The 26,124-nt window shown below is 41.9% G+C and overlaps 2 protein-coding genes across 2 annotated transcripts; both read right to left on the reverse strand.

The window, feature by feature from the left end:
• Positions 1–863: 863 nt before the first annotated feature.
• Positions 864–8,971, reverse strand: LOC306788048 (uncharacterized protein; the record flags this gene model as incomplete). Its single annotated transcript, XM_079283376.1, has 8 exons — positions 864–1,655; positions 1,829–1,933; positions 2,145–2,211; positions 2,926–3,087; positions 3,349–3,377; positions 3,727–5,734; positions 6,452–6,698; positions 8,962–8,971. 8 exons carry the CDS (start codon positions 8,969–8,971, stop codon positions 864–866), a joined length of 3,420 nt encoding a protein of 1,139 aa, XP_079139502.1.
• Positions 8,972–10,416: 1,445 nt separating this feature from the next.
• On the reverse strand, positions 10,417–13,583 carry zfpl1 (zinc finger protein-like 1). The gene is made up of 8 exons (XM_079283014.1): positions 13,429–13,583; positions 12,873–12,985; positions 12,669–12,780; positions 12,252–12,445; positions 12,050–12,128; positions 11,737–11,928; positions 11,465–11,588; positions 10,417–11,351 (listed from the first exon to the last, which is right to left on the reverse strand). The coding sequence occupies exons 2-8, from the start codon at positions 12,972–12,974 to the stop codon at positions 11,165–11,167; spliced, it is 990 nt and encodes a 329-aa protein (XP_079139140.1). The 5' UTR covers positions 12,975–12,985; positions 13,429–13,583; the 3' UTR covers positions 10,417–11,164.
• Between the last annotated feature and the right edge of the window lie 12,541 nt (positions 13,584–26,124).

Below are 26,124 nucleotides of genomic sequence, written 5' to 3' on the forward strand. Positions count from 1 at the left end.
CATCTATATATATAAATATGTAGAAATAAATATATATATAATATATATAATCACATAAATGTCTTGATGTGACTAGACCCACCACTCTTTCGAACAATGTCCCTGGTCACTCACCTCAGCTTCCCAGAACTTTTCCTATGTAACTCATTTTAGAAAGATTCCTCCCTAGATCTATCTCCCTTTTCAAGGAAGGTTGATCAGAAGTAAAACAAATGTAGGCGGTTCAATTCATGTCTTTTTGCGTCTTCGTTTGGTTTATTAAATGTTACATGGACAGAGTTAAATAGATGACATTTACACAAGCTTGTGAAAAGTGTTCAATCGCAAGTATAGGTTCATTCGAGTAAATACATGTTTGGCACAAACACAATAGTTTTAATATGCACACATTTAAAGCTATTTCACAACTGTATTTGTAAGTATACGATAGTTTATATAGGACATGCTAAGACTACATTTTACGACAGGAAATTGATTAGCAGGAAAACACTGAAAAAAGATTTTGTTCTCCAATATTTTGGAATGTTTTTTAGATTGTGCTCAACACTTTGTGTATATAGCATTAAGCAATGTAATCAACAACGCTTGGCTACCTACACAATAAATACACTAAATATGAATAAATGATGTTATATGCAATAAAGCAAACAGAATAAAATGTAAGAACGAGGCAGGAAATGCCTGTATCTACGTATAGCTATGTATACAACAAAAATAACCATTTACATTTTCCATTAAACGACCAAATCTAAGATGTAGGGGATGTTTCAATGTACAGCAAAATATCGTTTATGTTTAAATACATTATGTGATCAAAGTAAACTCGGATTTCAGACACAGTGAACAGTGCACTCGTGTTTCTGTCACAGCTTTGTTCGCTCCCCTTTCAACAGCTCGTCTGGAATCCCTCCTGTCCTGCTGTGCACCTCGGCCCTGCCATGCCGCTGTCCTTCACTGGCCTGAGATCCACATATGAATTGACTGAGCATCCGCTCGGCTGACTCCAGGCCGGCCAGGCTGCTATCTGCCTCCGACGTCCTGCTTCCTATCGGCCGGTCGTTGCTTGATCTCCAGTGATGAATGATCTCATTATCTAAATCCTCCATACCTTCGTGCCCTTGGTGGTGGAGGTCCATCATGGCCTCCGTGCCTCGTAGCTCCTTCTGCATGTGATGGCGAGCCAGGGGGATTTCCTCCAGGCTAGCAGACCGGATCAGGATGGCAGAGCCGAGGTTCTGACTTGTGGTGATCCTGTATGTGCCCTCACCTGTCATGCCGTCAGACAGGTTCTTGTTGTGAATGGTGAACTGGAGATGAGGTATCTGCTGATGGCATGGAGCGTGTCCTCCGACAATTTCCTCACCCCCTGACTCGCTGTCTTTGTCCACGTCTGCTTCCCGGTGTCTCCATACTGGACCTCTGTTTGATCCTGTCAGTATATATTGTGGGGTCTCATCTCCCTTCTCTGACCAGTCAGATTCCTCCGCCTCTGGAACTGGCCCAAGCGATTGCTCCTGCCCGCCGGCTATGGCCGTTTCGTAGTTATTATGGCCGTCCATGAACTGTGCCGGAGGGGGAGCGATGTGAGGAACCTTCTGATCAATGGCATCATCTGACTGAAAATGGAGGTCAGTGTTGTGAGTCACTGATGTAACCTACATTAAGCAGAGGTTAGAAATTGACCGGTTTATTGATTGAATGACGCAAAGTCAAAGAATAAAAAAACGTTTTTTTGTATGAATAAACAAAAACATACTGATTGCCTTTGAATGCATTTGTGAAGCCACAAAAGTGTGTCTAGACCTTAAGAGGGAAGTAAAGATCTTACACTGGATGTTTCCACACTGCTGGTAAATGTTGCATCAGTGAGCTGCTCTGTCAGTGCTGAAATACGCTGGTTCAGCCTCCCACGTTCTCCTTCCAAACTCTGCGCCTGACACAGAAAGTACAGGAAGCACAGTTGTCACAGGTAAACCTTCTGTGAGTGGGGGAATTTACATCAGAATATCCCCTCCCAAGAGTTTTGAAAACTTTCACGACTCAGTCTTAGTAAATCAGTCGAAAAGGGTGTTTCTACAATCGTTTTCATGTTTCTGATAATTCAGGCTCACGCACAGGAAACACAGAGATGCTTCCAATCTCACCACTGAATGAAGCTTTTGCTCTAGAAGACTATTAGTCTGTTGTGTGGCGGAGCAGTTGTCGTGTAGTCTGAAATAAGACACAGGCAAAGAGAGAGAAGTTACAATTTATTGCAGTATACAGTACACGCACATTGTACGAGGTTAAATAAGATACCTCACCCTGGACACAAACTGTTCGTGCCCCTTCCATCTGGCAGGAGGCTGTGGTCCATCAGGACCAAGACCTCACGCCACACGAACAGGTTTTTTCCCATCTGCAGTTGGGCTCATCAACAAAGCCCGGGACCCCCACTGACTCTGACATCCCCAGGACAATTTCCTTCCGGTACACTCTCCTGCACGTCCCTTCTATGTTTATTTATTTAAATACACCTGACACTTTTAAATACACTTACATTATATACTTGTCTATAGTACTGTTATCTGTTTGTTTGTGCACTTTATTTGTTGTGCACCACCCGCCATGTCAAATTCCTGGTATGTGCAACACACCGTGGCAAATAAACGGTTCTGATTCTGATTCTGGTGTGTTCATTGCAGCTATTATCTTAGGTCTGAAACATGAGACGGATAGTTAAAAACAGAGGGGACAATAGATCAGTGCCGAGCCTTGTTCATATTAAGATTAGACTGATTACTCTTTCAGATCTCTTTCTATTTGTGACAAATAACATATTTTGCCTCAGGAAATATAAAGATGGCTTAAATTGTCTGTGTATAATTATGTATAGCAACAGGAGTCTACCAGAAGAACAGAAAGTGTTGTCTGTGCATTTGTTACCTCCTAAACCTCTCCGCGAGGTTGCTCAGCTCAATACGTGTCCTCTGAAGTTCTGCCTCCAAAAGCTTTTGGCTGCTCATGAACTCCTCTCCTAAACACTCCATCTTCACTGCTGTCTTCAGTAAGCTTTGATGCAGACCTTCATTCTGCCCCTGTAGGTTCCTATCAGATACAGATACACAACAGAGGAATTCAATTGAGTGAGAAAACGTACATGAGCATTTAATATTTCAATTCTTTTGTTTGCTGTCATTACTCTCATTTTACACACGAGGTCTAACATTACACGGGTCAGTGTTCTCTAAGATATTCACATCCAGAGTGTGTAACCAATTAATCTGTGTGCAATATCACAGTCATGGTTGTCACTTGGACTATGACCATTGCCAGTTAACAAACCCAAAATAATTAAATCACACTTACATGATTCTACCAAGTTCATGCGCCTTTTCCTGTATGAAAGAAAACAAAATTACTTTGACAAGAAAAATCTGAATATTATCTATGATGCCCAAAGAGTGAAGTGAAAAAAATGACCTGAAAATTGAAAGAAGAATAAAGACCATTACTGGGGAATGTCAATTTGATTTGCATGAGATTGGGCATGATAGCCAATCTATTGTTCTGTAATAACCAATCTAGCATCCACTGTGACATGCACACTGGTGCCCAAATCAATAGGTAAGCAAATGAGTGGAACATTATTACATAACCAGTTAATCAAGCGTGTATAGCAAGGGCAACTATTGACCTGTCAATAATTACTTTATGAGCGGCTTAACTCAAAGAGGAATGCCGTACTTTATGTAACGATGAGCCAGTGAAGCTTGTGTGTTCCTCGTCATGACCGGAGGGGCTGCTGGTGTTGCTCTGTGACTCCTTCCTGGAGAGAGAGTCCAGCTTCAGAGGAGGACCGAGGTCAAGGTCCAGGTCCAGGTCATTGCTGGAGTGAGGCTGGTTGAGACGTGATTCAGGTTTGTGTCCTTGGTGATGACTTTTGCTGTGGTGGTCTCCATGGTGATGGTGATGGTCTGGACTGTGGTGGTCTCCATGGTGATGCTTATGGTCTTGACTGTGGTGGTATCCATGGTGATGCTGATGGTCTGGACTGTGGTGGTCTCCATGGTGATGTGGTGTAGTCGGACCTTCAATGTTTGGCTGGTTGCTGTGGCGGCGGTGACCTGAACTGTGATGGTCTCCATGGTGATGTGTTGGGGTGTGGTGGTTGTCATGTTGGTGGTTTTGAGCCTGGCCTTGTTGGTCTCCATGGTGATGGGGAAGAGAAGGTCTATGATGGTTGCCATGGTGTTGATAAAGAGTTGCACTGTGATGATGCTCTTTGTGTTGGTGATTTGGGCTGCAATGGTCTCCATGGTGATGGTCTCCATGATGATGATCTCCATGATGATGGTCTCCATGATGATGGTCTCCATGATGATGATGGTCTCCATGATGATGGTCTACAGAGGAATGGTCTCCATGATGATGATGGTCTACAGAGGGATGGTCTCCATGATGATGGTCTCCATGATGATGGTCTCCATGGTGATGGTCTACAGAGGGATGGTCTCCATGATGATGGTCTCCATGGTGATGGTCTCCAGAGTGATGGCGATGGTGTGTGTCATCATGGTTTTTGTGGTGACGGTCACCATAGTGGGTAGTGGGGCTATGGTGATCCTTACGATGATGGACAGGACTGTGATGGTCTCCCTGGTGATGGTGGTGGTGGTGCTCATGAGACGGTGAATGGGAGTGATGCTGGGATGACCACGAGTGATGTCTTTTCAAACAGCTAACATCAGTGCAGCTGCTAGGCCCGTGATCCGTGCGATGAGGTGAGTCTGTAGAACGGTGATGGTGACAGTGGTGGAGAGATTGAGAGGGAGAAAGAGAAGACGAGTGCTTGCTGGTATGGGAGTTGTTGCTGGAGCTAGCTGAGTCTGCACTGGCATGCCGACTTCTCTGCTGTCTGTGTTTCTCTGTGCTGCTTACTCCTTTACTGGATCTAACAGAGACCTGCCCTGTACTGCAGGGACTTTGAGCATTTGTAACCCCAAGAGTGGTGAGTCTCATTGGGCTGAGGACCTGCCGAGTGATCTCATTAAGGAAGGCAGAGAACTTCATTTTTTCCTTTGTTAAATTCTTCCTGGCTCCACCTTTTCCCCTCTCTAGTTCAATTTCATCTTCATTTCCACGCTTTTCTCTTTCTTTGGGTCTAGCAAGAGCCGCCATTGATTTGGCTTTGCGGACGGTTCCATCATTTCCTGAGCCTTTAATAGTGCTCTGTGTGTTCTTCAGGGTGCCATGACTGGGGCCATTGTGAGAAGACTTGCCTTTCTCCTGTTTGGCAGTGTGCCTGTTTTGATGACCTCTTTTATCTATCAAAGGGGCTGTGTCGTTGTCTTCATCTTCAAAGTACTTGTGTTTCTTGGAAATGTCTGTACAAGACTGTGAATGCCCGGGCTTCTTAAGTGGATGTCTCTCCGAACACTTACTGCTGGTCTCAGAGGACAGCCTCGAGGAGGATGAAGCTGTTGAAGAGGAGGAAGAAGAAGAAGAAGAAGAGGAGGGAGTTGATGAAGTAGATGAAGAGGAGGAGGAAGGTTTTGATGGAGAAGAAGAAGAGGAGGAGGACGATAAAGAGGAACCAGTTGAGGAACTCAGGGGAGCTTCTGAACGAGAGACATGCCGATGGTTTTGCTTCTGATGGCAATGGCGAGGATGATGAGTCTTGTCATCATCCCACTGACTTTGATCGTCGGGTGGATGATCACCGGAAATCCTGTCCTCGGCTGTTGAATGGCTGCTATTTTAGAGAGAAAACCTGAGTGTTAAAGACACACTGGATACCAATACTGTAGCTAATTATGATGTTAATTATTTTTGCAATAGCAGGTCAAATGTATAAATCAAAACTCCTTAAGAAGGAAATAGATCTCTTCCACTTTAATCCTTCTAATGTGAAAACTAACACAAATTTAAAAAATCTGACGGCTTTAATATCTTATTATTAGGGGCGTAACAATACGCGTATTCGTATTGAACCGTTCGGTACGAGGCTCACGGTTCGGTACGCATGACGAACCGAATACGTTTGAAAAAAAATAAAAATAAAAAAACCTTTATTTAACCAGGTAGTCCCATTGAGATTAAAAATCTCTTTTGCAAGATGTAAGTAACAATACTACATAACATTAAGGAGCAGTTTTTGTTTTTTATGCTTATGTGTTGCTAAGAAGACACCCCAGAAGATGGGTCACTCAGGTATAGTTCCATCATTGTTCAAAGACAAAGAATAACTTTATGTTAGTTGTAATGAATAAATATATTTTCAAATCAAGTACATTTCTCTGGCATTTATAGTTTTCTACTGTACCGAAACATACCGAACCGTGGCTCCACTGTATCGTACCGAACCCAACCGTGGATTCTGTGAACCGTTACACCCCTGCTTATTATACCTAAGCACAGAATCTGTACATGGGGACAGGCAATACACAGTGGAACAAATGTCCAAACTTACTCATAGCTATCATTGTCATCTGACTGATGTAACTTTTGACGATGACCATGGCCTTGGTTTTGGTGACGGTGCTTCATTTGCTGAGATTTTGAGTTAGCACCCTTTCTGTGCTTGCAGTCTTTTTCTTGATGGTCGCTCATTTCAGTCTTATGATCTTTGACGCCTCTGGTGTCCGCATGAGGATGGAAAGGTGTGAAATAATTCTGCCGCTGAGAGCCGTCTGCAGAAACTGGCACGATATTGATCCCTGTGGAAATGGTACATAATTCAGTGTGCCGTGACTATCTTTCATACAGAAATAGAAACACGTCAATACTTACATTTTGATTCATACTATTATTGCTGTAAATTAGGTAAAACATGGTGATCACATAATATATAATATGATCAAGCTATCTAACTAATTTCTCACTTGTACCAAAGTATTAAAACCCCCATGGTAACACTTTCTATGAAGACCACATCTATAGTCCATTATGAGGGCATTCATAGTGAATTATAGTGCATTTATAGGGTTTCATGACTACTCTCACAAACACACATAATGCTCTCTATCGCACTATATCAACAGTCATGAAACAGTATAGATGAATTAGATGTGCAAGAATCTTATGGATTCTTGACTGATGGGTTTACAATACATTATGACGACCTACACACCTCAACAATCAACTGTAGTAAGCACTCATAGTATGCTATCATGGAAAACAAGTCATGCAGTATCATAAGTTATCATTGCATGTGTTAAGTAAAGTTAAGCACATAATGATGCATCTGTTGCAATGCATGAACTATCATAACGTTTCATTGTTGGTGGTAAGAAAAGAGTAAGAGTAAAATAATCTGCATCATAAGTGATGATTTCTATAATTACTTTGAATAAATCATATGGGTTTTACACCTTGAGGTTCCATTTCTAAAGCAGACCAATTGTATGTAGCATAGATTCTTATAAATGCATGAACCCTAACGGGGCTAAGTGGACAGCAGGGCCGTCCTTCAATCAGAGGATCGAAGGTTCGATCCCCGGCTCAGGCTCCGCTAGCCGCATGTCGATGTGTCCTTGAGCGAGTCACTTAACCCCAAAATTGCTCCCGTAGCTGTGATAGAATCTGAATTGTAAGTCGCTTTGGATAAAAGCGTCTGCTAAATGACTGTAATGTAATGTAACCCTAACAATGAAAGGTTATGATGAAGCATGCGTTATTATAGATGCATCAATATTTACTTTACTTTTCTCAGCACAGTGATAACGACCCAAACTATAATAGCACTTACTACAGTAGATTGCTGAGGTGTGTATACGTGGGTTAAGGTGGTCATAATGTATTATAAGCCCATCAGTCAACCTCTAGTTGCAGCATCCATTAGACAATTGCACTTATCATTTATTATAAGACACATCTATAATGCTTTATGACTGTTGATCAGATATAACATAACAGAAGTGTATTTTTGAGGTCAGTCATTATAAATGCATTATAACTTACTATGAATTTACTATGAATGAACCCACTATAGATGTGGTGGTCATAGAAAGTGTTACCAAAATATTTTTTCTCGTGAAAGCTAATTAAGTCAGCGCTACATGCCGTGATGAAGCAAATGTGAAAGGTAATCACATGCAGACTTTTGTGCAAAATGCAGCTCAAAATGCTGTGAAACATTTCATTCCAAAACAAGTTCTAAGTTTCTAAAGCAAGATAAGTCTTGTTCAGAAAGCAGCAGCTACAGAGAGCCAACATCTGTACTTACGTCCTCAAAGAAGCCTCGGGAACGAGACAGGCAGTGGTGTTCATTGAAATAACAATACCTCTCTCTCAGCGATGCACCGTCTAATTGAACTGGGAGGCCCATGTGAAGACCACACTCACGGACACATCAATATCTAGTCCTGTGCCATCCAATGACAGAGGGGACAGTTGCTGCACGTAGCTACAGTGACCTGTATCGAACTGCGCTGTATACTGTTCTGTACATGACGGCTTATGCGAGTATTTCAAAGATACCCGCATGAATGAGTAACATGCAGTACTGTACATGTATAGTATAACTCCAAATACAACAATCAGATGATCAACACAAACTGTACATTTGTATAAACTATACATATAAACATTAGTGCATTCACATTCACACTCTATTTCTTTTTAGACAATGGTAGCAAGATGAAAGATATCAAAGTCATCCCAAATATTTCATCAAATCCACTCAGGAATATTTTAGCTTTTTGTTTAATAAACCACTCAAACTGCCAAGCAGAATGTAATAAAACATGATGTTTACAGTTTGGCTTTCCAGAGAATCTCAGCATATCTCAACGAATTTTTTATATTTTAGATGTCCTGAACACATAATGAGATATGGACTTCTAAATACATAGACTCTGAGTGACTGTACCAGCCAAAGAACGCTGGCCTCAAGCATTCATTCCTCAGCTTGTACAGGGGTCCCTTTAGAGTGCTACATCCAAAGTAGCCAAACTCTTCTGTTGAAGTGAGCCTGTATACCCTGAGGCATGACAGTGGGTGGGTGTCAGACGTCACCTCCTCTTGTGTTACTTAAGTTTTAAATATTTACAGAATGCTTGTCGGAATATGATAGTGTTTGCTTTGTTCATGTGAAAATATTCTTGGGGAAAAGGCTGAGCTCAGAGCCAAAACACTTTGGAGTACAACAATTCACCACAAAGATATTGTTTTCCACTTATGGCTGTCATCATGAGAACAGAAGAACTGTGCTGCCTACAGTATGCACTACAGAGTGTCAGGTTATCGATCAGCATGTCCCTATTATGCCAGTGCAATGGGCAATCTAATAACTCAGAGTTCAGAAACACATTGAACTCCAATAGAGTGACAAGGGCAATTACACAATACAAGGCATGTGAGGTTATATTAGACCACTCACAGTTTAAAACCGCTTTCTTAATGTCAAGACATGTATCAGACAAGCGTAACCACAGAGTTGTGCCGGTGTACAAGTGCCAGATCTGTCATCCTCGTTGTAATTTTGCAGAACGTGTTGTCATTGCCGCAGGCAGATTTCCCAGCATCAATGTAGTACGGCTCAGACAGATGCACCGAGAATCAATGGCAAACCCACACTGCTGTGACTGTTTGGCAAACGCAAAGGAAAAGTTGGATGAGGCGACTGACTTTCACACGTAAACACGTGACGTATTGACGAGTATGTATAACACAGATGTGTACACTTGAAGGGGGTTATGACGAGGATTCCCAAGGACAGCATGTGACAACGTTACATCATGCAGGATGTCCAGTAATGCACATTACTGTCATACGTTCAGTTAAATAACTTCATATTCGTGAGGAGGAAATACTGTATGACCTTTGCATGCACTTGTCATATCAATATAATATAGACATATCAAATTTCCTGTTTCGAAAAATGATTGGGCTTGAGATATGTCTCTGTCCCACCAGGTGATGATGCATGTAAGATATTCTAAGGTGGCCGTAGCTCAGTGCATCAGAAATAAATCTATACTTTCACCTGCCACCGGTCTAAATAAGGTACAAACTGCATTAGCGTTGAAAGTAAACTTTGAATTATTTGAAGACAGATATATTAGCACTGAGATACTATAAAAGTGAGCGTCTACTTGGGTCTTTCCTCCAGTTCTTTGTTTTTTTAAGGTAATTATATATTAATGTTGTTGCTTTAGTGCAAAGGAGTGCAGCAATTTGCAGAATAGTAAACAGAGAGCCTACCACTGCATCTGTGTATCTTCATATCAATAGTCTGTGAGCAGCAGATAGATGCTACCACACACCACCATTTTTATTTGAGCTCCTGCACTTATAATAGTTTATGACAGAACATTATTCATCCTCATTGAAAATGCAAAACAACTGACATTTCAGCAATTCTTCACCCTGTTGCCTATGCACAGCAGTAGGTAATGGCCATGTTTCATGGAAAAAAACATTTCAACACTGACAGTCTGTAGTATTCCCATTTAATAGACAGAACAAAAAACCTCAGGAAAATGTACATACAGTATGTATCGCAAATCTAAAAGCAATGCACTCAATTTCAGGAGTAATGCAGACACCCATAAATAGTTATGCATTCATTTTCTGTGATTCCAGCTGTGAGGGCCACATCTTCTGTAAGGGAGAAAACACTCAACGGCCGCTCAAATCAAATCAGCGAGTGGAGTCAGTCTATAAACATGTCAACGTTACCGAACGTTTGGCTGTGGGTCACATACATTCAGCTAACGATGGTCTGTCCACATCAGAAGTGATTATTTAGTTTCTACTGAACTGAAAACAAAAAACAAAAAAATCAACTTACAAAGATCACTGACAACAGAGTTGGATTAGTGAATATAAATACAACCCCTCTTCAGCATTAGCTGTTCAGAGCAACAATAACCGGATCCTGCTTCTATATGCACCTGGTATTGGTCACCCTTGTCGTTTGCGGGTTGCTTTGCTTGGATCACAGGAAACGTAGTGAATGTTGTGAGATTTGTTATGGTCTGTGAAGGGCCGTGGCATGTTCCTACTGCGTAGAGATTGCATCCATTCTTAAACAAAATGCACGGTGTCTCTTTTCCACTCAAGTTTGGTAAACGGCTCCCTCTGCTGGGCTAACCACGTATTAGAAAGTCCCATTTCAGCTGGTTCTACACAGGCTTACATTGTGTAACACAGAAGGTAAAGAAGGAATCAATGCTTGTTATCAGTTTTTCCCCACACGAATGTGGGGGTTAAGAAGAGGATCTAAATTTGGGTCGGAGCCAGCGGAGGCACGTCCAAGTTTAGCCATGATGATTATCAACGTGAAGAATCCCAGAACAACAACCACGAGGATCATGAAGACCCGCTGTTTCCAGGACAGAGATGTCCGCTTTCCACCAGTGCGATTTCTGAAAGGACAACAAAAATGCCAAAAATTAGGGATCACAGTGACCTTTGCATAGTGATTTGTTCAAAGTGCAAAGCAGTAACGGAGCATTCCACAGCAGATCATGATACTAACTTGAGAATTTGAGCAAACCAACTTAACGCTGGCCGTCGTCGGTACTTGTCATCGTCAATGTCAATCTGTGTGACAGAGCTGTGATCTATGCCCCGCGTGTCGTAGATCTTTCTTGGCGACGATGCTGGAGAACAACAACGAGTTATTAGGATGGAAGGCAACACAGAATGTTAAATGTTCACTGGGTTCCACTATCATTTGAAACTTTTAGGGCTCTTAAGGAAAGACGGGCATTACTTTAAGAGTAGTAAGAGAGAGGTCCATTGCTTTACCTGTGTGTAGTGTAATTGTGTCACGGGTAGCGTCATTAGGGAAGTTGACCGCAGAGTGCTCCTGCATATTTGGGTCCCCATTTTTACGAGGACCGCCGAGGTCTTCCTGTGCCGGGGGTGGGACAGGATTTGTTGGTGGGTTGAGGCTGGTGTTGTAAGAGTGGCTGAGGTAAATGTTACTTTGTTCTTGTGCTGTGGAAAGTAAAAAAAAAAAGAAAAAAAAAGAGTTTGATTAAACCACTTAAATGATACTGTGTAATTAACGGCTGCAAAACATGTTGCAAGTTAGTAAAAAGTAAACACTAAGGCTCACCATCAAATGTTGACCAGTCAGTATAATCAGTGACATCATTAGCTGTGGTCTCCTCAAGGACCCCAACGGGCTCTTCAATCTGTCAGTCGAACGTGACATTTTATAAATATTTTACAAAAACACAGAGTTCTAAATGTGATTTGTTTTCTGGAAGACTATCTAATGGTTTAGAGATCATAATGTAACAATAACAGGCCCTTACCAGCGGCAGCCCTAAACCTGCTCTAGCCCAGTTAACAGACGACAGCTGTTCTTTCAGCACATCAGCAATTGGGCTGGCAAGGTTGGAAGGGGGAAACACTGGACTCTGACAGGTGGGGCACTGGTATCCCGCTGGCGCCGTATGGAGGGGCAGCCGAGAGGCCAAGTTATTAAGACAGGACCAGTGAAACACGTCTGTGGAAGGAAAAAAAAAAAAACACAGCTTCACGTCACAGCAACAATGGTGGCATGCCAATTCCATTCATCTCCATTGTTTATCATTTCTAGACAGAACTAACAATAAGTGGAAAATATGTTTATTGTAACGTTGTTGAACTTCCTTTAAAAACCAGTGGATTTGCTAAGTGAGCATGTATTCCCAATAAGTGTAATATAAACAGAAGGATGATAATCTTACCGTAGCAGACCAGCCTAACAGTGTCTTGAGCATTCAATGGACTATTACACAGAGTACAGTTGGGGTTGTAATCGCTGTCCTGGAGCCATTGCAAATATGACTGCACGATACACTGTGGGGCACCAAGTGGAAATACAGAACTGTAATTTGATGTTACACGTTTTATACAAGCATAAATTGCGTGATACTTATTCACTCACTGACCTTGTTGTGGTTGGATACCAGGCAATGCTCGCACACATTTACACGATGTTCAAAGCAGAACAAATTGGTCACCTTTCTCTTCGGACACTTGCAGAGACCCATAGCCACGTTCGCTGCGTTGCGTTAAAACAGAAAGAAATGCAGGTTTGTTATGAATGTAAACAACAAAAATACGTCAGACTGAGGATCCTTATTGTCATAATTCTGTAAATTACAGTCAGTCCTTGTGTTTAGTATATATATATATATATATTGGTGTGAATGTGCGAATGTTGTAGTTTTTGTGAAGTTGACATAAGTTATCGTATCGTAACGTTACACATTTCGAGAGGTCCACACTCCGTTTTTCTGGTCTAACGTCATGTTTGAACACCGACTAACACGTCTGGTCAGTGATGACACCTCTAGGAAGCTCATTCAAAAAACATGTATCCAAGCTAACATTAGCTGCTACCCTAGCAGGAAGTTATCAGGTGAAGTAACGTTAGCGAGCTAATCTAGCTAGCTGTTAGAGTTGAGGAAGTTCCAACGCAAATGATAAATAGCAACATGTTACCTGTCACACCGACTTTAATCAAGTCCCGTTCGCTTCAGGTAAAGGTGTACGACTTTCATTTAAGCTTCCTTGTCAAATTCACGCGGAAGGCGTCTCCAGAAGCTGTCATCAGTAAACTTAAGTGCAGCTACCTGGTTCCTTCCTCTCTCTGTTTATGTGCCACGTCTCTTCCGCTTCCGTTTCTTCTTCGTGTATTTCTGTGAGAGACCAACAGGCGCAATCTGCCATCTGCTGACCCGGAGTGCATATTTCTCCAGATTCTTTTTTTAAAATGTCGTTTTTTCAATTAGGTAATCATCAGTATGATTGTTATACAACTATAAAATGTAACTCTGTTTGACACACGACACGCGGTCCAGTTACATGTACAATGTAGGCACGTTTGTTTATCATCTTCACACCGCCATTTTCTTTTTTTCTTCTTCTCTTGATGACTGCATGTTCTTAATCAGTATGAAAAAGCGTTTCACGTCATACTGCACTGGAGGAGGCTCTGCTTCATTTTCCATGCACAGGTGCTTTATAGCATCCAAACTGACATACACGGACACTGTGAATTATATGAATTAAGGTCATTTTTGTGACCGTGTATATGTTGTGCTCTAGTTTCTCACAGTCTTCTGTCTGAGAGATGTATGACTGACAGGTAGCCTGTTTACGAGGAATTATTCATTATCAACACCATGTGTCTCTCTGCAGATTCTCACGACTCTAGTGGACGCTATGATTTATACACATTTAAATGTGCACAAAAACAGGGTTAATATCATTTAAATGTGGAGGAGAGCCATCGATGTGATGAAACGGTGTCATATTTTTTAGTTTTTCATTCACATTCAGTTTCTCATTTGTTTCTTGCTGCTTGTGTTGTTGTTCTCTTGCCTTTTTATACTTGGCAGGTTTGTGTCAGATTGCAGTTAGTGTGTTTAGACACCAGATGGTGTACAAACTGACAGCCAATAAAGTATTGGCTTAATTAAAAGTAGCGAAGACAAGAACAGATGTTATGAAGGAGCAGTGTAGCTTTCTTGCTATATAGGCAGCAGATCACTTAGATGATTTAATTGCTGCAAAATGTGTCTTCAATAGATCTGATGGTGTTGTCTTAATGTGCACATTTCGAGTTGGTCTGGCGGAGACTGTCTTCCAAATGTCATAAAAGTAAATCAAAATGGACGTAAAAAGATAATAAAAGACTGCAAATGTGGGCAATGACGTGTCATAAATAAAAAATAGGCCATCAATGATACGTCAACAGTGTTCAGAGTCGTGGCTTTAAAAAGTTGAGACCATGTAAATTCTCAATCCAGCTAAGACAAAACAAAACGCTGCCCTTTCATGCATGATGAAGACTTTTTGTCTTTACAGTATGCATGTTGTGTGTGTAAATGGCCATGCATGTATTTGAGAAGGAGTGTACTTTTTTTTTTGTTTGTCCCTTCACAGTTCACTGCACATGCGAATTGCCTGTAGGGGGAAGTGATGGAAGTAAAATGGGAAAATGAAAAAGCCAAAGAAAAACAGTCACAGTCCCAGAAGTGCAACGGAAGGAGGCAGAGATTTTCTGTCCTGTACATCTTACAAGGTCTAAGGCACCAATTATGCTGCATGAAATAAAAAAGATTGTTTGATGGAGCATTGAGTGAAAAATCCTTCTTAAAATGTTTGCAAGGCAGTAAAATAGAACTATTTTCAAATTAGTTAACTTGTTTTTATTCTTTTAATCAAGTTAAATTGAACAATTAAGTAGATTCAATCAGTGCGGGAGCAAATCAGTCTCATCCACCCCTTTTACAAGACATTTCTGTAATGGCAACTCTTGCAGCATGCTTTAACAACTCTGGATTCATGTGCAAATTCTTTAACTTCTTTGAAGAAAAAAATGACTATGAGACTACATGACTTTGTGCTAATGAGCATGAACTTGTAGTGTCCTCAGTGATGACCAGACACACATATAAATCACTGACGGGGGGGTAAGGACACGAGGGAAGGGCATTTGAAAAGCACTGAAGCTATCAGATGGAAGGGAAATCTAAAGACAAATGACAGAGGCACCGGAGGACAAATCAGCCCTGGAGCTGAGGCAGCTGGGTCTGAAGAGGGGGGGGGGGGGGGGGGGGGGGGGGCATTGATTGATTGAGTCTGGCAACTATTGATCAGCTATCAGCTCTATCTGTGAAGGCAAGCGTAAAGATTCAGGCATGGCTTGTTTAATGAATCCGTTCCCTGATGTGACTGTGAAAGGGATTGGCCATAAATCAGTTCGGTTCTGAAAATCCAAATGGTCCCTGGTGGCTGTTGCCTTCTGGAATTATGACATTTTTATGTGTCATACCTTATATGTTGCATTTACAAAACTGAAAAAGAAGACGGTAAGAACTATAAACATTGCATCTACAACCGTTTCATTTGCTTTATTTTGTCAGAGTGTGCATTGAGGATTCAGGACTGTCTCTAAAGACAGTGAGAAAAACATTTTCTATAAATTGTGTCATCTCGTGTTTACAAATGTAAATTCAAATACAAGCATAGGATTTGCTCAATACTGAGGGTTAAGTTAGATTTGTTTCATCATAAAATAACAATTGTTTCCAAACCTTTTATGACTGCTGTAAGTAAATGTCATGCATAAACACGATGTTGAGGAATGAATATTTGATAAATGATAGCATTGAAAATAGAAGAAAATAAACCGGTCACCCAATATCAGACTTATCTGGGGTGCTGGAGCTGTAGACTATCTAACTGAATGAAAAAAAAGGCATCCGCACACTCAAATCTGTGCAAAAATCTTTAATATAAGCGAGCTATCGGTCAGAGACCTTCAAGGCAAGGACATTCAAATATTAAAAAGTGCACAGATCATGTTTTTCAATGAATTTTCCAATTCAAAACATAGCGGCACACCATCAGTTTATACACAACCTTTATGAGACCAGACCAAATCATGGATATACTAAAAATGAATATCATCCTTCCATTTGTTTTATAGATGGTCATGAGATTCAAGGTGGTCATTTCACAACTTTGTTTCTAGATCTCAAGGTGATGTTAATCACATGTTTTTGTGACAAATTATCACCGTAAACTGTCTACAAATTTCAAGGCTTTGGATTTGAGCTTATGCGCATCTATTTCTTAAAATGCAAAAGAATTGTGGAGTCACCACATTTGAATGAGCGGAATCCATTTAAGTGTCAAAGTAATAAAAAACTCATTCATTGTTCGGTCCGGGTAAAGTCCTGTTGTGTTAATGTAACACACAAGTGAAAACAATCAGCATTTAACTGAGGAAAAATCTGAAAAAAACCCACAATCCATCTATTTGGTAGAAATGTGTTTTATTTGTGTCCCATAATCGTCTGGAGTACCTGAAACAATCTAGCGCCCCTCTGGGGGTCCCTGTCTCCAAAGATGAAAATGACTGCGTTTACCCCATTTCACAGTGAGCTTGAGCCATGAAACGCTTCTCTCTCTGGTTGCTGTGTATTTGTTTGTGCGTGTTTCGTTGTTCCTCTTGTGCGTATGTGCGTGAAAATCCGAAAATGAAGCAAAATCAAATCCATGGTCATAACCACATCGTTTAATTTCTAATGTAATGACACTGTGGATACTGTTACTTTATGGGGACGGGGGCTCAGAGGCAAATCCATCAGGCTTTGCTCTGAATGAAATTGGATTGAGTGATTGATTTATGTATGTCAAGTGAAGGGCAAAGAGACGGACAAAAAGAAACCGCAGAGTGTTTGAGCGGGTCAGGGGAGGGGAGTCGCAGATCTATGGATGAAGCATGGCCCCCTGATGGGGGAAGGAGAGCATTGAATCAGACAGAGATAAATGGAGTGTGAGAGACAGCGAGAAAGAAATTCAGACATATGCCTGCTGACCTCAACCCTTTTTCCCCCAACTAATCAATACAGGGAAATGTGTGTGTGTGTGTGTGTGTGTGTGTGTGTGTGTGTGTGTGTGTGTGTGTGTGTGTGTGTGTGTGTGTGTGTGTGTGTGTGTGTGTGTGTGTGTGTGTGTGGGTGTGTGTTTGTAAACTGTCATGGCCCCTCTCGTGGTTCATAACCGGATCTGTTAGCATACCATTTAACGCCAAGTTGTGATTTGTTTCTTGATCTTGTGGTTCGATGAGGTTGAATATTTGTCAACAATAACTGATATGGGACAAAACACAGAATATATATATACATGACAACAGATTGAAAGATGAATGGGCCAAAAAAGGCGAGTGAATAAAAAGGTGTCTTTAGTCTTGCAAACTATACCAGCCCTGCTTTACTGCTGTTATTAACGAGCTAACGCTAACTTGTCATGCTTGTCAAGCTGGATAACGAGTAAACACCAGCACCAGAAGAGCTGCTGGAGGGACGTTAGGTTCCTCACTTCAAAACGGAACTAAAGTAGGATTCTGTAGCGATTTACCCTGCTGTTGAAGAGGGCATGTCTCGTCTCCAGGCCAAAGGCCCGAGTCTGGTCCCTCAGTGCCAGCAGAGCCCGTGGGCAGACTGGAACCGTGGCCACCGTAGAGCACGTCAGGGTACCTGCAACCACAGTGTTGACACACAATCAGACATGTAATAGTCTGGTAATTGGTCCCCATGAGCACCCCACCCCCCTCCTCCTGGTCCCTTTGTTAGATCCCCCTCTTTCTTCTTCCGTCTCATCTTATTTTATTTTTTTCCCTCACTGTTTATCCTGTTACTTGTCTTCATTTAAATGCTGACAACAATGCTACGAATAGCAACGTATGTGTCATGAAGACCATGTTCCCCCGGGGCAATGGGACAAACTAGATGCGGCATAAAAATACCTGAATGCAGTAGTGCTGTACTGAAGAGCTCGAAGCTTGAATGGACCAGACGGCCGGACGGCCGGACGGACAGACAACCCAGAAACATAATGCTTAAAGAGGCATAAAAAAGCACGAGCCTCTAACCTGGAGCTTGCGTCGTCTTTCCTTTTTGCTCTGGATCTTTGGTCATCTCATAGAAGGCCCCGTACAGTTCTGACCTAAACACAAACACAAGCAAACAATGTATACTGTATGCACTACTTCACATGCTTACTTTAAATATCTTACATTTCAATGACCACAGATGCATCTCTTTCCACAAGTACACATACATAGTTTCTACATCAGCCCTCTAGTGGCATGTGTACCACGCAGCAGGCTTCATCTCTACAGAGCACAGGGCATGGCGCTGAGGCTCTGTGCTGCTGCTTCTTGCAGCTGCAGAGCGCTCTCGGTGCAGCGCAGCACCAAGCTGTGGTCCTTGGCATGGTGGCAGCAGGCAGCCAGCTGGCACCACACCTGCAACTCCACCACGGCGTCAGTCCAGCTGCAGTCAGACGCCATGCTCAGCAGCTTTCAGGCGAGGAGAGAGGGGAGAGCGGAGGATGAGGGGAGGGTGAAAGTGATAGTGAAATATGAAAACATAGTTATTGACGTTGTAGTCCATTACTGCACACTGTACCTTTAACAATACATTGGTGAACAATGTTGCTATAATGAGAGACTACAGTAATTGCAAATCAACCACAGCTAATTGCTTTTTTCCTTTAAGCACGTAGTTTCAATTTTGGTTAATTTAAGGCTCTATATTTATGTTACATGTCAGCTGTGTACTTTTTATGGATAGCTAGCTTTGTTACAGGATAAAGCAGGTAAAACATTAAAAACATTGGCACTGACTTAGACCTTGTGCCACAACCGAAAAAAAGTTGATCTCATGTCCTGGGAGTACAAAAATGTTTGCGTCAAAACTGGGACAACTGGCATAAAATGATATATTGATATTACATTTAAAGTTAAATGTTTTTAACAAACTTCAGTCCTGATCATCACCACCAAATACTCAATATACTCAATATTCATTTTCAAAATGTTAGCCCTTCGAATGCCAGTTTGTTTACACGATGCCACTGTTGCTTTTATGAAAACAGGAAATGTATTTATTTTCTCATTTATTTTAAATAGCGTATCAATAGATAAGACACCTCAGACTGCATGGTCTTATTCCTCCCATCAGGAAACCTGTTCTTACAGGATCTTTGCCACATTTTAAACATTCATACGTCTTCTTTCATAATAAGTCATATCTTTTGGTTTCATTCCTGTTCTTTCGTTGTGGTCCACCAGTTCAACACTTTGTTGTTTCTTATACTTAACTTTACCCGTCACGTCTACGTCACAATATCTGGCCTGCAATATGAAGCAGAAATCTACGGCTGAAGAAAGAATCGTATTTATTGCTACTCTATTACTTCATGATACCAACAACATAAAAATGATAAAGTACCTTTGTCTGGTTCCTCTCTGTTCAGGCGACTGTGGAGGAGCTGGAGGGAGAAGTCTCGAGACACAGAAGTCAGGCCGTGGTCCTGCAGGATGGACAACACTTCCAGAGGCAACTCCAGCAACTTCCTTGTCTGCCAGCAACACCACACACGTCCCTGGCTCTGCTGCTAATTTAGCTGCACACACACACACACACACACGCACACACAAGTACACACATTTTCTCAGAACTCATTTATTTTAATCTTTAAGATGTTGCTGCACAACAACCTTTAACCTCTGGACTATGTTATGAACCAGACATGACGGCGTTTAGTTTCCCGGGATATCTGTCACTTCCACAACACGTACTAAGCAGAAATAGAGGTTCTTTTTTTGCTCCGCTCTTTTTTATTTTTTTTACTCAAACATCTCCGCGACTTATTGAGTGGCATAATAATCGCGCGACACAACAAATCGATTATGAAATTCGATAATCGATAATGAAAACTATTTTAATAATCGATTATTATCGATTTAATCGATTCGTTGTTGCAGCCCTAGTCAATTTTCTAAGTTTGCATACTTGTGTTAACATTATTGATAACTGTTTTAACTTGTCATCATTTTGTCATGTGATCAGGATCATTTTGGAGAAGATGTGCCTGCAGGGGAAGGTGAGTCCCTTGCAGGCAAAAACAAAATGGGACAACCTCAGGAAAAAGTATGAAGTATGTGCAACTACAAGTTAATTAACACGTTTGCCGACATTCATTTTGCTGCTGTTGTTTTTGTTAACTGTCTTGATTGTCCTCTCCTTTAGGATTGCAGGGCCGAACCGGGCAGGGCCAATCCAGCCAGGGCCAATCCAGTCAGGGCCAATCCAGCCAGGGCCAATCCAGCCAGGGCCAATCCAGTCAGGGCCAATCCAGCCAGGGCCAATCCAGCCAGGGCCAATCCAGCCAGGGCCAATCCAGGCAGGGCCGAGCCAGCCAGGGCCAATCCAGCCAGGGCCAATCCAGCCAGGGCCAATCCAGCCAGGGCCAATCCAGGCAGGGCCAATCCAGCCAGGGCCGAGCGAGGCAGGAAAAGGAAAGAGAAAGAGAGAGGATGAGCTGATGGAGCTGATGAGGGAGGACATGAGGTTTCAGAGGGAGTCAGGAGAGCAGGGACAGAATGGACAGGCTCTTCTCTCTACTGGAGAAAATGATAAATAAATGATTGATAAATAATGTAAATAAATGTAAATAAAATAAAGTTTTTTTGTTCAATACATTGTTTTATTTATTTCCCTGTTCCAATATAGAACAGTCTTACAGAGCATCGCTATAAAAGACATCAACATCCAAAAAAACAAAAACATTAACTGATTAATTATAAAAAAAACTATTAATTAAGAAAAGTAACTATAAATGAATATTGGAACATCAAAAACAACATTATGAACTGTGTGTGAGTATACACAATTAACGTGCACATATAAAATAACTAAACTCCTGATGGGGGGCCACAATAAAGGCCCTGGTGTTGTGGTACATCTGGGCGGTCTCCAGAGTGTTTGGGATGCATCTCCGCTGTCCACCGCATCGTCTGCCAACTGGGTTTGCAGGGCTGGCTCATCGACGGCTGCCGTGTCACTAACAATTGTTTTCAGAAATAAGGAAGTATAAAAGACTGCACACTAAATACTTCACACACACGCTTATTTTGAAAGAATCAGTCCTAACACAATGTTTCAACAGTGCTACAAAACATTTTTAGAAGATAGGTATAGTGGAAAATCCCACTCTTTCCTGGGAATCTCTCTTTTTTTCTCCTACCTTCTCCCGTCTCTCTCAGCTCTGCTGACTGTTTTTAATGCTCATCTAAAGCTGGTACCTCCTTCAGGTTCATGCGTCACTCACACATGAGTCCTCCTGCTTTTTGGTCGATGTAACTGGTTGTAACTGCTTTGATCCTGTTCAGAAGAGGAAGGATTATATAAGTTTTGAGTGACTATTTTATCTCAGGCATCGATGCAGTTCATATGGTTAATCACGTCTATCATAAAATAAAATGAAATTGTGTTTATGTTTCATCATTTATATCATGAATTAAAACTGTTTATAGGTTTAATGGTTATACTTTGAAATCAAAAAGCTGACAGGTTATAATAGTTGTACTTTTAAGCTTTCATACTTTTCTATGATCTCTTAACAATGGTTAACTAGCTTAAAGCTAGATCCTAAAAAGCTTCTCGCAAATACTGTCGCAACTTCTACAGACACTCGTAACTCCCAGAAATCTTCTTGCTGCATCTATATTCATGTAGATCTTCTCAGACAACGTTCAGACGAATCAGACTGGGCATGTGCGCATATAGTGCTGATCTCAGAGGCAATGCATAATGGAATAAAATGACTTCACCCCATTGTAGCATCATGTAGATCTGTGCTGTTTGGGCACAATACACTTATTTTTTTGGTTTATTTTTTTGCACAGTGGTATCCAAGAATAGCAATGTTTTTTTCCCCTCAATTTTTCATCCTTCAATGTTTTTTGTTTAATGATCATCACATCTTTACTGCCAGCATATATATTTCACTAACAAGGACCACGGCAATAACAGTATGAGTTTCGAGAGGTTTATTGCATCGTGGAATGATTGTTAGATTCAAGAAGCGGAAGGGGTCGAGGTATGAATATATATAGGGTAGGGGTAGAGGGATGTGGGGTAGGGATGAAGAGATGTGGGGTAGGGGTCAAGGGATGAACAGATATAGGGTAGAGGGATGAAGGGTAGGGATGAAGAGATGTAAGGAAGAAGAAACGAGGAGGGTTTGTAGAAAGGAGGTTAGGCGATCGATGGGGGACCGTTGATGTCCGGCGGCTGGCGGGAATGGAGACTGTAGGGTGGGGGCCGTCTCTTCGGAAGCTCCGGCGGTGCTGAGTCCCCTGTATTCCTGCAAAAGAAAGAGCGAGAAGAGTTTGTTGTGCTTAAATACTCTGTGCAGAGGAAATGAGCAGTGTTCTGGGCGTGGCCCTGTTCCTGAACTAAGATTATAAAACTACATATAAGTATATATGCTCATACTCATCTTTTAGTCCAGCGTGAAAGGTAGCGGCTCAGGAGGTGGAGTGAGAGAGAGGAAAATAAAAACAACGGTAAGACAAATAATATTGTATTCATTGAATCAAAGACACTAAATTATTCATATAGTAAGTAAGACGGACAAATAAACTTTGAATGACTGATAATGAATGAAATGAATTATGAACAAATAGACGTACATACAGTTTGTAGGTATGTTACACAGTATTACTTTGTTTTTATATTGTAGACTATTCTAGGTCACTTTCTCAACAAAACAGAAGCTCCTACTTACTTCCCGCCAAAGGGAACACACTGTCAGCCAGTCCCATCGTAGAGTCAATCCGAGTCGCTCTCTTCGGACCACCTCGGCCTCTTCGCAGCAGCCTCCTCCTCCTCCTCCTCGTCTCTCTCTTCCCTTCGTCGTTTTGTGGAGCAGTCCTCAAGTCCAACGACATCGATCTCAGGGTCCTCCTCCTCTTCAGGTAGCCCACCTGTACCTGTCAATAATACACTCAAAAGCAGCATTAAAAGCATCACCATCATATGGGTCAGCGTTAGGGAAATCAGGGTCAGCGTGAATCAAAGATAGTAAATGATGAATATATTTTGACGCTCATACCAACCTTTTTTGTCCACGGTGAACAGCAGCAGCTCAGGTGGTGGAGTATTGTAAAAGTTAATTATGAGACAGAATGGTTAATAAAACAATATTTCAATTATAAAACAAACATACTAAAGGCATAAACAGATTAACATTATAATACATTGAGCTATTTCTAACTTTGCCTTTACATTGTAGATTGTTCTAAATCAGAAGCTCTGACTCACCTTTTCTGTCCACGGTGATGGAGTAAGAGAGGGAACAATAAATCATCGTAAGTAAGACGGACAAATAATCTTTGAATGACCAAATAAGAAATGAATTATGAACAAATAGACGTAGCATACACTTTGTAGGTATGTTACAAAATATGACTTTGTTTATATATTGTAGACTATTCTAGGTCACTTTCTCAACAAAACAGAAGCTCCTACTTACTTTTTCCGGCCAAAGGGAACACAAACATGGTTAGTAACAGAAATGATCTTTGAATTATTGAATTAAGAATTTAATATATTTTAAATGTTACTGTACCTTTTTGGGCAATATTATTAAGGCAATTTTAACCTGCAGACTTTAACCAAACTGTCTTTGGGGAGTTTCCCTGGTCCCGTTTTCATGAGGTTTGCTGGAGGTTGGATGTTCTGTATAGGTGCTGTGACAAGAAATATTGTGCTCATTGGAACACCGATCAAGCTAAAGGTTCCTTGTCAGACACAAAGGCCGGCCCTCAAGAATAAAGAAAGGTTGAGCTGTGAAAAAATGGAGAGACTACAGAAAAGCCCCAGTGCAAGACGCTACATGGGTTTTCTCCAGCCTTGAAGACGCAAAGACCAGCACTCTGGATGAAATAAAGGTTGATTGATCCAGTGTGCAGATATGAGGCCCTCTGGGTTAAAGTGGGTCAATCCAACGGCCCCAGTGCAAGGCGCTACATGGGGTGTCATCAGCCCTGCCAGAGGCAAAGGCTACCATGAGAACCACTGGTCCTGCTTCGATGTGGACTCAGTGGTTGCTCCGATGACGTTTCCGGGAGGATTGATCCATCCAGCGTGCATAAACGAGTAGATACTATAGAAAAGCCCCAGTGCAAGGCACTACATGGGGTGTCACTAGCTCAGCCAGAGGCAAAGGCCGGCCCTCAAGAATAAAGACAGGTTGATCTGTGAAAAAATGAAGAGATACTCCAGAAAAGCCCCAGTGCAAGTCGCTACATGGGTTTTCTCCAGCCTTGAAGACGCAAAGGCCAGCACTCTGGATGAAATAAAGGTTGATTGATCCAGTGTGCAGATATGAGGCCCTCTGGGTTAAAGTGGGTCAATCCAACGGCCCCAGTGCAAGGCGCTACATGGGGTGTCATCAGCTCTGCCAGATGCAAAGGCTACCATGAGAACCACTGGTCCAGCTTCAATGTGGACTCAGTGGTTGCTCCGATGACGTTTCTGGGAGGATTGTCAGCCCGTCCCATCGTCGACTCAATCCAAGTCGCTGTCTTAGGACCGCCTCGGTCTCTTCATAGCAGCCTCCTGCTCGTCGTCGCGCTCTTCTCTGCGTCGTTTCGTGGACGAGCCGAGGCCAGAAGTTAAGGAAACGGCTGCATCCGTGACCTCTTCTGAAGAATCTTCCAAGACGTCTTCAACAACACAATACAAATACCCGTACCTCTCCAAATTACGATCAAAAGAAGCTTCGAAAGCATCATAATGAAAATAACGACCGTAAACAGGATAGAAAACAGCAGTGTTGGGAACAGGGTAGTGAACAAGGTAGTGAGAAAGGTAGCAACGAACAAAGCCTTGTTGTTGTCCCTCCATCACAAAGTGTGATGGTGGGAATTGCAGCTCACCCTCAGCCTCCTGAAGCCCGTCCACATGATCCGCACCAACGCCAACCTATTTTTTCTTGCAAGACAAAAGCAGAAGAAGACAAGAACAAAGACTGCAGACAAGTTAACTTCATTCAGTCAGTGGATGAGAGAACAGGTTCATGTTGATTTGTGTGTTTCATTTCCTGCCACAGCAAAGAGCCTCTGCGTGTGTGTGTGCGTGTGTGTGTGTGTGTGTGTGTGTGTGTGTGTGTGTGTGTGTGTGTGTGTGTGTGTGTGTGTGTGTGTGTGTTGGTGCAGGTACTTGTTTAGAGGGAGGGAGGTTCTGTCTGTGTCGCCCCCACTACCACATTATTGTTCTCTAAGCCACTGCCTTTTGTCCTTTTTTTTTTTCAAGTTCAAGAGAATCTTTATTCAAACCATCTTCACCGCGAAACCGACCATAACTAGAGCGACTCTGGAAAGCTACTGGGCTAGAAGTGCATCGTTTATATCTGAAAGACCTCAGAGTTTCTTTTAATACCACAGTAAAGGAAGCTAGAACTGCTTATTTTGCCAACCTAATCTCTTCTTCAAAGAAAAATCCCAAGATTCTGTTTGACACAATTAGAGGAATTGTTTCACCACCTGTCTCCACTGTACCATGCTATTCTGTTGACGATTGCAACAAATTCCTGATCTATTTTAATGATAAGGTAACAGGTATTAGGTCTGGCATTCGGCCTGGGATCTGTTCGGCTACTTGTAGCTCCTCGCAATCTCCTGCTGTTATGGGCTCTTTCCAGCCTATCAGCCTTCAAGACCTGATGGACTTAATTAACAATACAAAGCCATCAACTTGCCCTCTGGATATAATTCCATCCTCTCTATTTAAGAACGTTCTGTTAACTATTGGCCCTGCAGTAACATCT

The sequence above is a fragment of the Melanostigma gelatinosum genome, assembly GCF_949748355.1.
Source record: "Melanostigma gelatinosum genome assembly, chromosome: 14".
Lineage (NCBI taxonomy): Eukaryota > Metazoa > Chordata > Actinopteri > Perciformes > Zoarcidae > Melanostigma > Melanostigma gelatinosum.

What these genes read in the sequence shown, in the direction of transcription:
- zfpl1 (XM_079283014.1), bottom strand. Translation starts at nt 12,974, where the DNA reads ATGGGTCTCTGCAAGTGTCCGAAGAGAAAGGTGACCAATTTGTTCTGC. An exon ending in CAGGTTTAGGGCTGCCGCTG is followed by an intron (nt 12,129 to 12,251) that starts GTAAGGGCCTGT and finishes TTCGACTGACAG; the next exon opens with ATTGAAGAGCCCGTTGGGGT. An exon ending in CACAATTACACTACACACAG is followed by an intron (nt 11,589 to 11,736) that starts GTAAAGCAATGG and finishes GTTGTTCTCCAG; the next exon opens with CATCGTCGCCAAGAAAGATC.